General features: G+C 40.7%; 1 protein-coding gene across 1 annotated transcript in view; it reads left to right on the top strand.

Moving 5' to 3' along the window:
• The window catches only part of COL14A1 (collagen, type XIV, alpha 1), a 121,986-nt gene that overhangs the window by 104,546 nt on the left and 3,209 nt on the right, over positions 1-14,231 (top strand). Inside the window, exons 40-44 of the mRNA XM_009321668.1 lie at positions 489-542; positions 1,476-1,547; positions 3,513-3,548; positions 3,973-4,039; positions 4,545-4,733. Coding sequence (XP_009319943.1) covers positions 489-542; positions 1,476-1,547; positions 3,513-3,548; positions 3,973-4,039; positions 4,545-4,733 — 418 coding nt within the window. The remainder of the gene's footprint in view (positions 1-488; positions 543-1,475; positions 1,548-3,512; positions 3,549-3,972; positions 4,040-4,544; positions 4,734-14,231) is intronic.

Raw genomic sequence — 14,231 nt, 5'->3', positions numbered from 1 at the left:
ACGTACAGTACTGCTGGGCAGAGAGATAGACTCTCAGTTGCCATCTTTCAGCACTTAATCAGTGGGACTGTGAATAGTTACAACCAGTGAGAACAGATGTAGAAGTGTGACCCCTTTTGCGGTACAGAAGTCTGACAGCAAATGTTCTCATTTACCTCACTACGTCAGCATTATAAGTGAAATTCGCTCAGAAGTAGAAAATTGCCAGTACAAATAGTTTTGCATTGCTGCTTCTTACTTCGAAAGTGCTGTGAGACTAGATGAATTTTTTTTTTTTAAATACCGACGATGCTATAGCTCCTTTTCAGAAATAAACCCTCCCCAGGGCAAATAAGGGGATTTTCTTCTAAGAAACCACTACGACCAGTTATTAATTTAAGAAAAAACAAAGAAAAAAAAAAGAAAAAAAAAGTATTCTAGATGAAATGGAACAGATTCATGAAGTACATCTAAAAGGTGATAAAATTGCATATATTTCTCTCTTATAGGGCCTTCCTGGCAAAGATGGACCCACAGGCCCACAAGGACCTCCTGGCCCAACGGTGAGTATTGCCCATGGAATTCGTTACTGTAAAAGTCAGCAGGATTTTAGGGGATTGTAGGTCACTGTTATCAAGGCTTCAGTGGATAGACCAAGGCCAAGGGTTCTCCTTGGAAGTTAAAATTCTCATGATGCTTGGAGTTGGCAGAGAGCTGCTGTCCAGTGTCATTTCTTTCCACTCTTAGCTCAAGAAAAAATGTCTCCCATGGGAAGGGGAAACAGTTGTTCCGTCAATAGATTGATAGCTTGTTCTTAGTCAAGTAACTGCACTATATAAAGGGAATTAGTGCTCTTAATGTTTGAAACAAGATTTTCTTTTTGTAAGAAATTCCAATTAGGATTGTTAGTTGAAGTGAGCTGCCAAGTTTTGCTTGGTCTGGAGGCTGGAGGTGAGTGCAAATGCTCTCATAGAGTAATCAAGGAAGACAGCAGAGGCCACGTTCAGCCTGCAAAGCAATAACTATGTTACCTCCAGCATCAGTCCCTTCCTTCTCAGCTAGGGCAGCTAGGAAAAGTTAATGCCTTCTTGATAGATTTAAGACATTAGGTGAAACTGCTGATGGCATTGAGCATTCTCCAAGCAATCCTGTTCTTTTTACAAAGAATGTTCTGAGTCATCCCCCCTGAACACGGTAGTAACGTCACAGGATTTAGTCTTGAGGTTCACCAGTCTGTGCCTGTTTCAGAAAGCAAGCAACACAAGTCCGTTTGTCTTGAGTGCTTTTCTCAGAGCTGTGCTTTCGGTGCTCTTTTTACTGCAACATGCACTTCTTAATCCTCTCTCCCAGCATCTCCAGTCTTTGACTTGCAGAACTGCCTGTGTACCGTCTGCTTTGTGAACTTGCTCTCCATCACACAGTTATTTCTCCCATCAGGATTCATGGGTGTTGATTGTCATCACCACTAAGTATTTTCTTTCTCTTTTTCCATGTAGGGCATACCTGGTGCTCCAGGTGTTCCAGGTGTTACTGGAAGCCAGGGGCCACAAGGTGATGTTGGAGCTCCTGTGAGTAAACTTAATGAATATTGCTATATTTGCTGTTGTGGATTAATTGTTTTCTGATCCTTGCTTCACTGTTTCACAGAACTCCTCAACATTTATAGCTTATGATCTGTTTGCAGTTAGTGGCTAAGCAAAACATCATAGTGGTCTTTCTTTGTTCATTCTTCATAATTAAATTTACTTGTTGATCTTGCATACAATGTTTGGAATATAGGGATTAGAGAGTCAAAACACAAGATTAAAACACAGGACTTAAAAACATAACAATATGTGAATTTGTAGTCTGTGTGTAATTACTTTCTCCGGTTTTTTCCTTTCCACTTCAAGCAACTCCCAGGAAATTAAAGTATGCCGTTTATTAACCTGAATATTTCCAAAATATTATTCTGATTTTCAAACTGTGAAAATATTGCATGAATAAAAAACTCGCTTCCATGGTTACTCTGGGTTTACATCAGGGCAACTGACTAATGATCAGGGCTTTTTCTAGAATGTTATTATGAATTTGACCATCAGTTTCATTGAGTGGAAAATTACACCCTCTATACTGAAAATAAGTATTAGGAACCTCTAATACTAAGTTTGTCTTTCAGATATTATTTTCTTTATTATAAAAAAACCTCCGTTTAACTAGAAGAAAGGAATACAACTATAAAATGAGTGTGTAAATTACATAAAAGAGAAGATTTACAGTGGACCTCTTTTTCTCTGTAACAGTTCAGATAATACTGTGTATTCACATTTTAACATTTGACCACTTGCTTAATTATAAAGCCTGCTCAGTTTTTTCCAGTGAATGTTCTACTTAATTTTTAAAGGCATCATAATGTGACAGTGTGTACTTCTGACTCGATTTGTAGAATAGAATTTTTTTTCAAAATCCAGTTTGCTTTGGAGATTTAGTCCAATGCAAGCATTTTTATTTGGTTAAGTGGAAATGAAATGACTGATAATATATAAGCAAAAAAACCCTAATGCCCAGTTCTGCATAGTTTCTAAGCGTAATCATGAAATCTACTAAGGAGATTTGATGAGCTATGGAACTTATTACTATCAATGTATAACACGCTGCCTATTCAGTTCCTGTCCAAACACATGTTCCAGATATTGAACTAGATTTCCTAGAGTGTAGATATCCCTGTGAGTCATGTAAGACCTCTGCTGTGAATGTTTAGACTCTAGTAGTTCTGAAAAAACAGCTAGGTGGGTAAAAAATTATTGAGGTTCAATAACTGTCTTTCCCAAAAGGCAGAGCAATAGAAAAGAGGCCTAGAAATAACCTTGCAGTCTTTGTAGGAGGTTCTCCTTTCCCAGGATAGAATAAGCTGTGCTTTAACCATGCATCAGTCAGCTGGTTACCTCTTCATGCAGACCTTTCCTCGCTTCAGGAGTTCCTGAGAGATGTCTAGCCTACCCCAAAACCCTCCACTGGTGAAGTTGTAACTGCCCTAGACAACTTGTTCCAATCCGTAACGATCCTTACCATCATTACAGTATTACACTATCTTTAATGTCACACTTAATTTTCTGTGCAGTTTAATCCCATTGCTGACTCTGTTCATAGCGGATGCAGAGTCTCGGTGCAGCGAATGCTACAAATTTCAGACCGATATTTTGTCTCCCATCAGCCTTCCCTTCCTTATACTCAGTGGTGATTAGATCCATTTCAGCCATGTGAAATGCATCATCTGGTGGCCTGCCCTTGCTGACAGTTTAAACAAGAGAATTCAGTATGTGACAAACCCCCGAGAAAGTCATTGTCACCATGTAATTGCCAAAGATGAACATTTTGTTGAGTAGTGAAATGGAAAACGTGTTTTTGTTATTGTCACATAGCCTCCTGAAACCATGTTCCTTGTCTGGTTTTTCTCCTTTTACTCTGATGCTGCAAGGGAGACAACGTTTAGGCATTAAAAATTTTGAGCAAGAACAAAATGAGAATTAATTTTGTATTGAATCTTTTCATAGGGTCCTCCTGGAGCTAAGGGTGAAAGGGGTGAGCGGGTAAGCCTATGTTCACATTAACCAAATATTTTTCCCTGTTTTCTGTCTGATAAAAAGCTTTCTCCGACAATTTGTGTTTCTCTGTGTTTACATGCACAATAGTTTTCTCTGTGCAATCAGGTAAATTTTCCTTCTTTTCCAGACATTGTCTTATATACAGCTACAGTAATGTTTTGAAGGTGAGAAGTATGTAGCATTAAGCATGTCCCCAAATCTCTCATTAGGGTTATCTTCTCTGACCTCTGTTTGCTGGCTCAAAACAGTAATGGGAACCAGGGAAATCCCAAAACTTTTTTGGCTTTTTTTCTCATCTGTGAGGATATAATCTCTCAGGGATAATAAATGTCTTTCATTGCTCTAAGCGTTTTCAAGACAGAAATGATGCAAAAAAATGTGTTATGACTCTGCTGCTGTTGTTATCCAGGGTGATCTCCAGTCCCAAGCAATGGTGCGTGCTGTTGCTCGGCAAGTGTGTGAACAACTCATCCAGGGTAAGTACATCGACAGTTCATATGCTTCTATCTCTAGAATGGATCTTTTCCTGCCACAATTACTTACAAATATGATGCTTTTCAGAGCATGCAAGCAGATCTGTTCATTTTAGTCTAGACGGTCAGGATTTATGTTCTGACTAGATTTATGTTTGAATGTATTTATGTCCAATTATTGCTGACTAGCATCACAGGCATCTAAAAAATAGCCTGAATTGTCTCCAGTCTGTTATAGTATACAGAAGCTTCTGCTGTAACAATTTTAAATTTTTATAGACATAAAATACAAAAAAACCCAAACCATCAAAACAAGGAAATAAAATTCTACAGAATAGTCTTCCCCTTTTCTGTGTACTCCCTAAACCACTGTTTCTCCACCTACAAGCACACAACTTCATATTATCAAAGCATGATAGACCTTGAGGACCTGCCAGTGCTCTGTTCAAACTTAGCTGAACCAGATTCTCCACTGTAACTTGAAAATGAGGACATTTTTTCCTGACAGGTCATATGGCAAGATATAACTCAATTCTGAACCAGATTCCAAGCCAGTCTGTCTCAACACGAACCATCGCAGGACCTCCTGGTGAGCCAGGTCGGCCAGGGGCTCCAGGGCCACAGGGTGAACAAGGATCACCAGGCATGCAAGGGTTTCCAGGAAGTCCTGGTCAACCAGGAAGACCAGGAGAAAGAGGTAGGCTTCATACTTCGCATAGAAAAATATATACCTCCCTTTCCTGAACATTCTGATGGCTTTTGCCTCCTATCTAAATTTGAGAACAACAATTTTCTCACTAGTTGGTTGGTGAGCTCAACACAGACCATAATGAAAGCTCTGGAGACTCTCAGTCATTAAGGTAATGCAGGCTTTGCCAGGTGTGATTTGGCAGGATCAGACAGAGGTTAAATGCCTAAACTGCTGAAGATTGGTGGCATCTAATTGGGCACATCCCATCACATCATGCTTTCATCTTAGTAGGACTCTGAAGTAAGCTGGAGCTGTAATTGTATAAGCAAAGGAGCTTTTGGAAAAGGCAGCTGCAAAACTGATAGATTCGTGTTGGGGAAAGATTGAGCTTTTCTGCTAAACTTGAAATGTGTTAGTCTCAGGATTTCTAAGTTGTGATAGTCTGAAAGGAGCAAGGTTGATAAGAAGAGGGAAAAAAAAAATCCTCGTTTATGAGGGGTTGAGAGCATCAGGGAGAGGAAACGGTGAGGTCAGAAAGAAGTAATATAATTAACTGTTCATTTACTGTAATTCTCCTCTGTATTCTTATGTGTATGCTAGATCCCTTTCTCCTTTCCTCCTCCAGCATTGTCTAATAAAGAAACAAGCTCCATGTTTTGATTTACTCTCCCTTTGTGCAACCCTGGTAATCTTTGGTGTACCAGAGTAGCTCTAACAGAGGTAGTACTGAGTGGATCTGTGATTGTGAAAGTGCTTTGAAGACCATCGCATGAAGAAGTGACCAAAAACCCAAGAGACAAATGCGATATTCAAGAGCGATGAATTGGTGTTGCTGTTGCAAAATCTGAAATGGGATTTTAAAAATGAATTGCTATGAAGGCTGTTCAGCTCAGGAGCTTAATAGTTCCAGATCACAGTAGCCGTGATGACCAGAGTTAAAACATTGTTTTGAAAAGAAAGTCTTTGAGTGAACCTGTGAGTCTGTGGGTCCTTTCTTCCCCTCAAGACTGTAATTCTAATTACCTTCTTGAAAAAAGAGACAAGGTTTAGGGTACTAGCCTCTCAGTCATGCTGCTGCCTGCTCCAGCTGAGCAGAGACCAGACACTGTCCAGAAAAAAGGAGGAATGAGGGGGTGGGAAGCAAGTAGGAAAGAAAATTGGAAGAGACAGCAAGTGAGAAACTGACTTCAAAAGTGGTGACCCGGAGAGACTGAATGCAGTTTTCAGGGTCGTTGCTTAAAATACCAGTGTATTTTGAATGGCTTCTCAGGCAGGAACTGTTTAAGTACACAGAATATTTTGCTGGGGCTTCAGGAATGGAGGAACCAAAATGCAGGCTACAAAAAGGGAAACCTGTCTGGCATTTAGCATGTGTTTTCCATTGTATTTGTTGTGCTGAGGCCCAGGCCTGCATGTTGTAGTACTATGAAATCACAGAGTGATTAGATATAGTAATTTAAATGATGTAGGTTAACTCACTGCTGATTATCTGGGAAACAGCATTGATAATAGAGTGAGTACAGAAGGGGTAAAAGCTGTTAAAAAAAGAATATTATTCTTTTCCTGTCTCCAGAGATAACTGATGTTAGAAGGGACTGATTTTGGCAGGTAGTGCTTGTGGGGAGATTCATACTTGGTAGAGAGCAAGCACTTATCAAGCTTACTTCAAGAACTATAATCAGTCAGCCAGGGGTCTCTGCAGATTTTCATAAAATGTGATGCCAAATGTTGGGAGTGTTTTACAATATTTATAGCTTAAAATGAGATTGTTTTCAGAAAAAAGAATCTATGTGTAAACTTAAAGACAAAATAATTGGCTTTATTTGAGTGAAATGGTTTTTAGGACATTCACATAACTGGAGCCTTGCACAGAACCTGGAAGGGAGAGGAAGAAGCTCATTCAGAACCTAGGGAAAAAATATAGAATAATTACTTTTACCAGCTTTGTGCTTGTGGAGATTGGAAGTTTCTTGTGCATTCCCAATTCTCACTTGATTCCTAACTACATATCATAGAGTGAAGTAGCAGACTAAAATTCCTCTGCTTCTAGATGGAAGGGGCTTTAGTCTCCAGTGAATACAGAGAGGAGGGTAAACGGACAGACCCCATCCCTTGCTGTGTTCTGAAGCGCTGTTTGTATTTAACTTGTTCAGCAAGTCACAATGTATAGTCCTGTCCTGAAGATCTCCAGCCAGCCACTAGGAAGTCTTTATGAACAATGAGTTTCTTATTGCTGATGTCATCAGCATTTTGGTTGTACATGAAGTCAATTTAATGTTCAAAACCAGTGCCAGATTAGCAACTCTGAAAAGTCAGCCTCCACCTTTAAGTGCAGAAAATACACTGCAACAGTGACAGCAGTGTCCATAGAGTGTACTAAAAAGCAATAGACATTAGAAGGGAAAAAAGACTGGTTTGTCTATTTAGCAGAGTGTTGCCTTTTTTCCCTCAGAGTTCAAGCTACTGGGATTGCTGCAAAAACCTGTTCCTGGCTCTGAGCTGAATGGCAAGGTGCTGGTAGAGCGGGAAGAGAAAAGGTGGGGGGAGGCTAGACATTTCCTCCTACTCGCCTCTCTTGCCCGCCACCCATTCATCCTGGCCTGTGAGAAGGGGGAACTTCTGAAAGCAGCGTGTGGAACGGGTTAGAAATCATGCACCAAAGAGAGCTTTACTGGAAAATGTCAGCAGTGAGAGATCTTGAGATCAGTGAACTTCCCTGCTAACTTGCCTGGCCAGTAACTTCTTTTCCCTTGTTTACCTTGTCACTCTGCCAAGCATTAATCAGATGTTTTGGAAGGAGGCTTGGATTGAGAGAGTGTCTTGGAGTTTTGTTAGAAACCTCCACTTGAACTTCTAGGTCCGGGGTGTCCCATTCCCAAATGTATTCTCTCACTAGTAACACACTGAGCTGGTCCTTCCAAGAAAGACCACCTCGGTGAGAAAGGATAAATCATTCTCTTGACAGATTCAGTTGTCAGTGTCTGTTGCCAGCTGAGATCTATTTTTTCCAGTGTAGACATAAGCGAATGGATTAGGATCACACTTAGACATTTGTTATTTAGTTTCCCCAGTTGATTATTGTTTTAGCCGTACGCTGCGGGGTTTATCTGTGGTATTTTTCTAATGATGTGAAAAGCAACATCTCTGGCAATCTCAATATTTGTTAGCAATATTAACATTTTATTGGTGCCCCAACAGGCCATTTGAATTGGACCAGTCATTTAAAGATTAAGGAGGCCACATTGTGTTACCAGTCCCCTATAGTACATAATCCTAGATAAATTACTAGAATTTTGCTTTCTTACATATTTGCATAAATATAGGAGTTCAGAAAAAAACAAACCCAAGCACTGATTATTCACAACACTCATCTCTATTTTTATTTTAACCAGTGCCCAGCACTGGTTTCTATTTTTATTTCAGCTAGTTTGAACATCTTTTGTTTTGATTTTATGTTTATGAACTGGGACTTAAATAACTAGTGTCTAGCTTCTGAGTGCTCAGAAAGTGGTTGGACTTATGCAAAGTAATATATAAAAACAAAGATTCAGCGTGTTTTTTTTCTTTTTTCCAGTTATTTCTATAATATGTGGGTAGTTTTCTCAACTTTGAGGAAAATGTAAAAGCCGTAGTAAAAATTATGCTGAGGCACTGCTAGCTTTCAGATGCTGTGAAAATGCAGTGTTCTTCTAACTGCTGGGTGGACTTCTGCTCTTATGATGTGTCCTGAAGTGATGCACAAAACTTACGGCTACTCACTCCATCCCACTATGATTAAAATATAATAAATACCTAAGCTGTCACTGAGCAAGTCACTATTCTCAAGTACAGCTTCATCCATATTTGCTTTCTGGCTTCATATGAAAGAGTTAATTAAACATGTGTTATCAAAAGCCACATGTTTACAGGTCTGATGGCAAAATTCCAATGGAATTAAATGGAACTTCTGCCAGTTGAGTCAATTAAATATTTTCATTTCCAATTTTAGCTTCATCTGGATTAAAAAAAAAAAATCACCCTGCGTCATTATACATTATGGTTACAACTGAACATCTTTGAAAGAGGACATTTTTGGTAGCAGTTTAATTTTTCTTAATTGCAATATGCAGTTCTCCTCAAAGGACAGTATTCTCTTAAAGACAAAAACAGATAAGCAATACCTAGGACTTCCTTTCATGCAGAAACCATGGACATTTAATTTTCTTTGCGAGGGAATGTATTGATGATCTTGGTTTCGTTTGTAATAACTGATGCTATCAGAGGTATCTTTAGCAGAGCATTGGAAATAATTGATTTTGGTTGCTTGTGATCTCCATGGGGCTGAACCCAGGCCATTGCTTATTTTGGATGGGGACAAGACATTAAAAAAGTGGTTAGCAGGAAGGGGGAGAGACAGTCTGATGGTATTGCTGAAGTATGTCCAGAGCACAAATATGAAAACAGTTACTAGAATTTGAAGCCATTCTAACTCAAATGACAAATTTTGATACGCGTTTTATCCCTGAGAATGATTAACCATTGCAGTAACTTACATGGAGAGTGATGTCTTGTCTGGTTGGCTTTTTGTAAGCTATGCTCTAATGAAATGCAAAGGTGACCTTGACAGAAAGCGAAATGGGAGAATTTTGAACGTTCTGTCATTTATAGGAGGGAGCCATTAACTATGACCAAGAGGTCTGTGAAGCTGTTAACTTACTCTCAAAGAAGAGCTTTGGTGGAAAGTCCATTAGGGGAGCACATGGAGTGCTCGATTTTAACTCGTGAGTTTTGCCCTAGGAGTAGGGTATTCTTGCTTCAGTGTTTATGTTCTCTTTCACTTGGGTAAACTTTACTGGAAATTAGACTAAAAGAAACCTGAAGCAGACTTGTATCTTGGCTTTCAGTACGTTTGCTTTAGGAACTTGATATCCGTGTGAGTTCAAAGGAGGTTTGTCCTGCGCAAGAGCTTCGTAACTTGTTCCAGAATTAATATTTTATTTTTAGCCTGAGTAGATTTGTTCCATATTTATAATTTCTTACTGCAGTTTATTCTGTGAACATCGCATATGGGTGTGTGTTCTTGTGTAAAGAATAATAATTGAGTGCATGGAAGGCTGTGATTTGAAAACATTGTGGCAATTGTCTTTGAAGTCACCATGTAATGTTATCATACAGTAGGATAAGCAATGGTCCTTGTACTAAACATCTGTGTAGATTCCAGATGGTTATCATGGGCCAGTCTTCTTATGATCAAAGCAATCCACACATACAGACTTTGCCTTTTACAAATGGCAAGCATTTCCTTACAGGGCACGTATGGTAAGAGACAATTTAGATGAGTTTACCTTGTTAAAAGGCCTGGAGCAGAAGTAGGGAATTGCAACAGAGGAGTCTCTCCGTATGTTTGAAGCAAGCCAGGGCTAAGCAAATTTTAGGTATCTGGAAAGTGCATTTGGAATGCAGGACAAGAGGTTTGCCTGAGAAATTTGTCTTTAAAATGGGTGGAATTCCATTGTTGATCACAGATTTGTTTTTTGGCAGGTTCCCCCAGGAATATAAGTGTAGGTTAGAGCATAGATCTGCCACCTAGGACTGCTTCCTACGTACACTATGCAATGCAATCATTCATCAAAGGTTCTGGATAGCATTTCTGACTGACACTGCAATGTCTGCTAACCAAACGCTGGATTGCAAACAGGATATTCATACTGGACTTGGAAGACAGCCTCTGAGAGCAGGAATCCCACGTATTACATTGCTAAGAATCCCAGAAGAAAAGATGTTAGCAAATTTCAAGATACCTGAGTAATTTAAACACTTAAGACCCATTGACCTTCAGTGAGATTTAGGAGCTAGTGCTGCCAAAGGCTATGGCTATAAAATTCCTGAAACCTACCTTTTGGGCAGTTTATAATCTGAAAGTCTAAACGGTCTGAACAAGAGCAATACGTACCTTGTACAACCATGAGGGTAAGGTAGGGGTGCTGCAGTACGTTAGTATACAGCAGTCAGACACAAATTTGCTCTGTTGTTCTGAGATCACCAAAGGGGTTGTATTAACGGTGCTGAGCCCTTCCTTAGCAACGAGGTTGTATTAGCTCAAGGCTACACCTTCATCAACCTGGTCACATTGCTTTTACTACTCTTGTAGTTTGGCCAGAGGTTGCTTGTTATCTACCTGCAAAAGGCTAGTAGGAACTAATTTAGTTGTAAGAGAAAGCTGTGGTGTACAAGCAAGATAGAAAGTAGGAAGATCAGATGTGAAGGAGGCTTGATGGAAGACATGGCGGTGCTAGTTCCTCTCCAGCTTTTCTCCAGTGGCTAAACGGTTAGAGCATAATTTCAGGAAATTTGAAGCTGCGTTCCTTTCCTACCTACTACCACCACTGGGAGAAGGTCTTGTGGTCCAGTTTGACAAATATATTCCTCTGTGTTTTGGATATTAGATCTTGGAATAAGGTCTGAAACAAGGCCTCCCTCTCCCTGATAAGTTTTTGAGCAGTTAGGCTAGAGAGCTGCTATTAATATTTTTGGCCTAATGCATCCTGAGGTGGTAGTCAGAACCCTTGAGTAGGGGAGAACATACAGTCATGTATCCAAGCCACATCATCAGGATTGTCTACACTTGAACATCCAAGATTTCTGGATTTCACCTATATGCCACCATCTAAATATCTGCAGAGCCTGCATGTGGGATGGGTCTCAGCACAGGAGAGACGGGGCTCAGCATGGCAGAGCCACTTTGTGCTGCTGTCTGCACTGTGGAATAAGCTCTGGACATTGGGGGGCTCAAATATGCTGGGAAATGGAAGGGCACTAGAGAAGAGGAGAGGAGACCCCTGAAACCCTATTGACCACAGCCCTCTGAAACCCTACTGGCCTCTTACCCAGACTAGGGCTCATAAAAACTAGTGGGATCATGACGCTGCTATCATTTAAATCTTTCAGTGTGCATGTGTTTACCTGTTTCTCTAGAGAGGTAGATAGAGAGGTAAAATGTGTGCCCCGGTGAGTCAGCTCTGGGAGCTGTTCCTAGAGGGGCACATTTGTGGCATGCATTCTTCTTTATTTTATTGTGACCACCTTAGCACTCTGGCTTCTGTAACCTATCCCAAATGCCTAGCTCTCTTCAGGTACTCTAGAGCGAGTGTAGGTGCTTAACTGAGTTGTGTGCATCAGACTAGGCTTCATTCCGCTGCCAAGCCTAAACGCCCGTTGAAAAGCTAGCTCTGTGGCAGCTCTGTAGGCTTTGAGACTTGTGGTTGTAGATCGTTTTGAGAATTTCTCCTACGATTTTAAACAGTGGAGGAGGCACTCACTGTGCCTTGAGTGTCACAGTAAGCAGAGGTGAAAGTATTAAACCAGCAAAGGAGAACCCAGCCCACGGTCACAAGAATTCCAGGTCCTTGAATATCACTGTGAAGCATCCCTGGAAGTCAGCGTGAAGTGCCAGTCATGGGATAACAAGCTTATGTGATCAGAAATCTGGCTACTGAGAGTGATACGAGCAAGAATTTGCCAATAAGCTTGGCAGGTGATTCAGGAAATGAAGAATTATGGTAATCAAATCAACATGTTTTAGAGTCTCCAGGTCAGAACACATTCTGGGGTACACCCTGGCACTTGTGTTCCTACACTGGTCAGAGGAACGTTTGGTAATGCTTCTAACGTGCTGACATAGATAGGGAGTAACGTTAGACTCAGAAGAAACTGCTGCAGCATTGTAGTCATCAAATGACTAAACGGTCAGGACAACCAAACACAGAGATTTCACTTTTAGTAGTAATTGTGCAAATATTCCGTTATCCATAAATTCAGGGATGAGGCGTACAAGACCTTGCTCTGCCTCACCCAATATCCTCTGGAAGCAAGAGGAAGATACCTGCTATTTGCAAAATAATGGTATGAACATCACCCAGCTTATCACACCTGCTCTCTTTTGCTGCTTCCTGCTAATTTATTTTGGCCATGGTATTTCTTCTCTTGGTGGCCAAGTCTCTCCTGTAAAATACAGTGTTACTAGGGATGCTTGTAAAGCTTTGGAGACCCGCTAATGGAAAATGCTGTAAGAAGTGGCTATGGTTGTGTAATTTCTCTGTGATAAAATAACTGGTCACCGAAAGACATGTTTTTTTAACTCCACAACAAAATTGTGCAACCAAAGGAAATAAAAGCTACAAAATGGAAACAGGAAATACTTCAACTATGCCAGGACAGTGGCAAAAAGCCTTGTAGAGGTAAGACAAAGAGCTCATCATGCTTTGGTTAAAAATGGTGTGCTCAGTATGTAGCTACTGATCACAGCGGCGTGGCCTGTGTTTTCCAGGTGATTGGGCTATGTGATATAGTGCCCTGGAAGCCACCTGTTATGTAGAAGACCTAGAACTCCTCAGCAGATACCAAATCCCCTGTAATTCAGTAGACTCTTACTTTGTACACTCGATGTGAGCAATTCTTTGTCAGTGACGGGTTTTAATTACAATTTTTTTCACAGTTAAGAGTTTCTTCTTACTTATTTGCTTCCATCAGAAATTAGCTTAGGAAGGGAAAAAAAAATCTTCTGTGGCTCCTTGCAAAAAATGAGGTGTTTTCCAGATGTTTTTCCCTAAGAGGTAATAGTTACCTGAGCAGAAGGGAAGGAAGGAGGCCAGTCAGTTGAAATTGTAGATGCTGCCCCATCAAGGGTAGCAGCTGTTTTCTTTCTGCTTTGTTTTTATGAAGGTGCTCTCTATCGGCTTTGACTCTGAAAGTGTGGAAGCTGTGAAGCAGCGAGAGCAATTACCAGTGCTGGGAGGTCTGGAAAATGGGGGGAAGGTCCCACAAACCAGCCTGGATTTTGTGTCTTTGAACCATCCAAATCAAACACAGACTTTATGAGAGTTTCCAAGTCGCCAGTGGAAACTCAGGTTCTGGAATTTGTAGTTTTGACACCTACTTTAATTTGACACTGCTCATTGTGATCGCTGCTTATAGAAGGTGTTTTTATAGGATGCCATAGTGGTAGTGCAGAAGGAGATGGAAAGCTGGAAGAAGGTAGTGCCTTCTCTGGATTACTAGATCTGTGATCTCCATGGATCAGACCCAATGATTGAAATTCAGGGCCATGAGCAAGTGTGGGGACACAACTCAGTGGCTGTGCACGTTGGAGCATCAGACTTTTGTGGCTGGGAACCTCTTAGACTGGGCTTTGTTTGGGGCGACAGATTCTGACTGTGCTGGAACTCCCTTCTTGCGTTTTAGCAAGACTCTGCAATAACCCACGATAACTCTCTCCATTTATGCATAGAACCGTCTTGTGCTGAACCACTGTTTGGTGGGTGAATGTTTGAAGGAAAATGGTGTCGCATTAAAAAATGTGACTTCTCTGGGCCACACAGTAATTTACAGACAGCTTTGTGAAGCTCTGAGGATTCTTCTGACTTACAATACTTGTACCTTGGTGTAGCCCAGAGGCAGCTTTCCAGCAGGAAGTGCAGCCTGGAAACTGGCCGATGCCTCTGCATACCACCTCGATGAAACCGCCAT

Source organism: Pygoscelis adeliae, unplaced genomic scaffold, assembly GCF_000699105.1.
Source record: "Pygoscelis adeliae isolate BGI_AS28 unplaced genomic scaffold, ASM69910v1 Scaffold111, whole genome shotgun sequence".
Classification (NCBI taxonomy): Eukaryota; Metazoa; Chordata; class Aves; order Sphenisciformes; family Spheniscidae; genus Pygoscelis; species Pygoscelis adeliae.
Note: the sequence above shows the minus strand (reverse complement) of the source record. Positions and strands in the feature narration are given on the sequence as shown.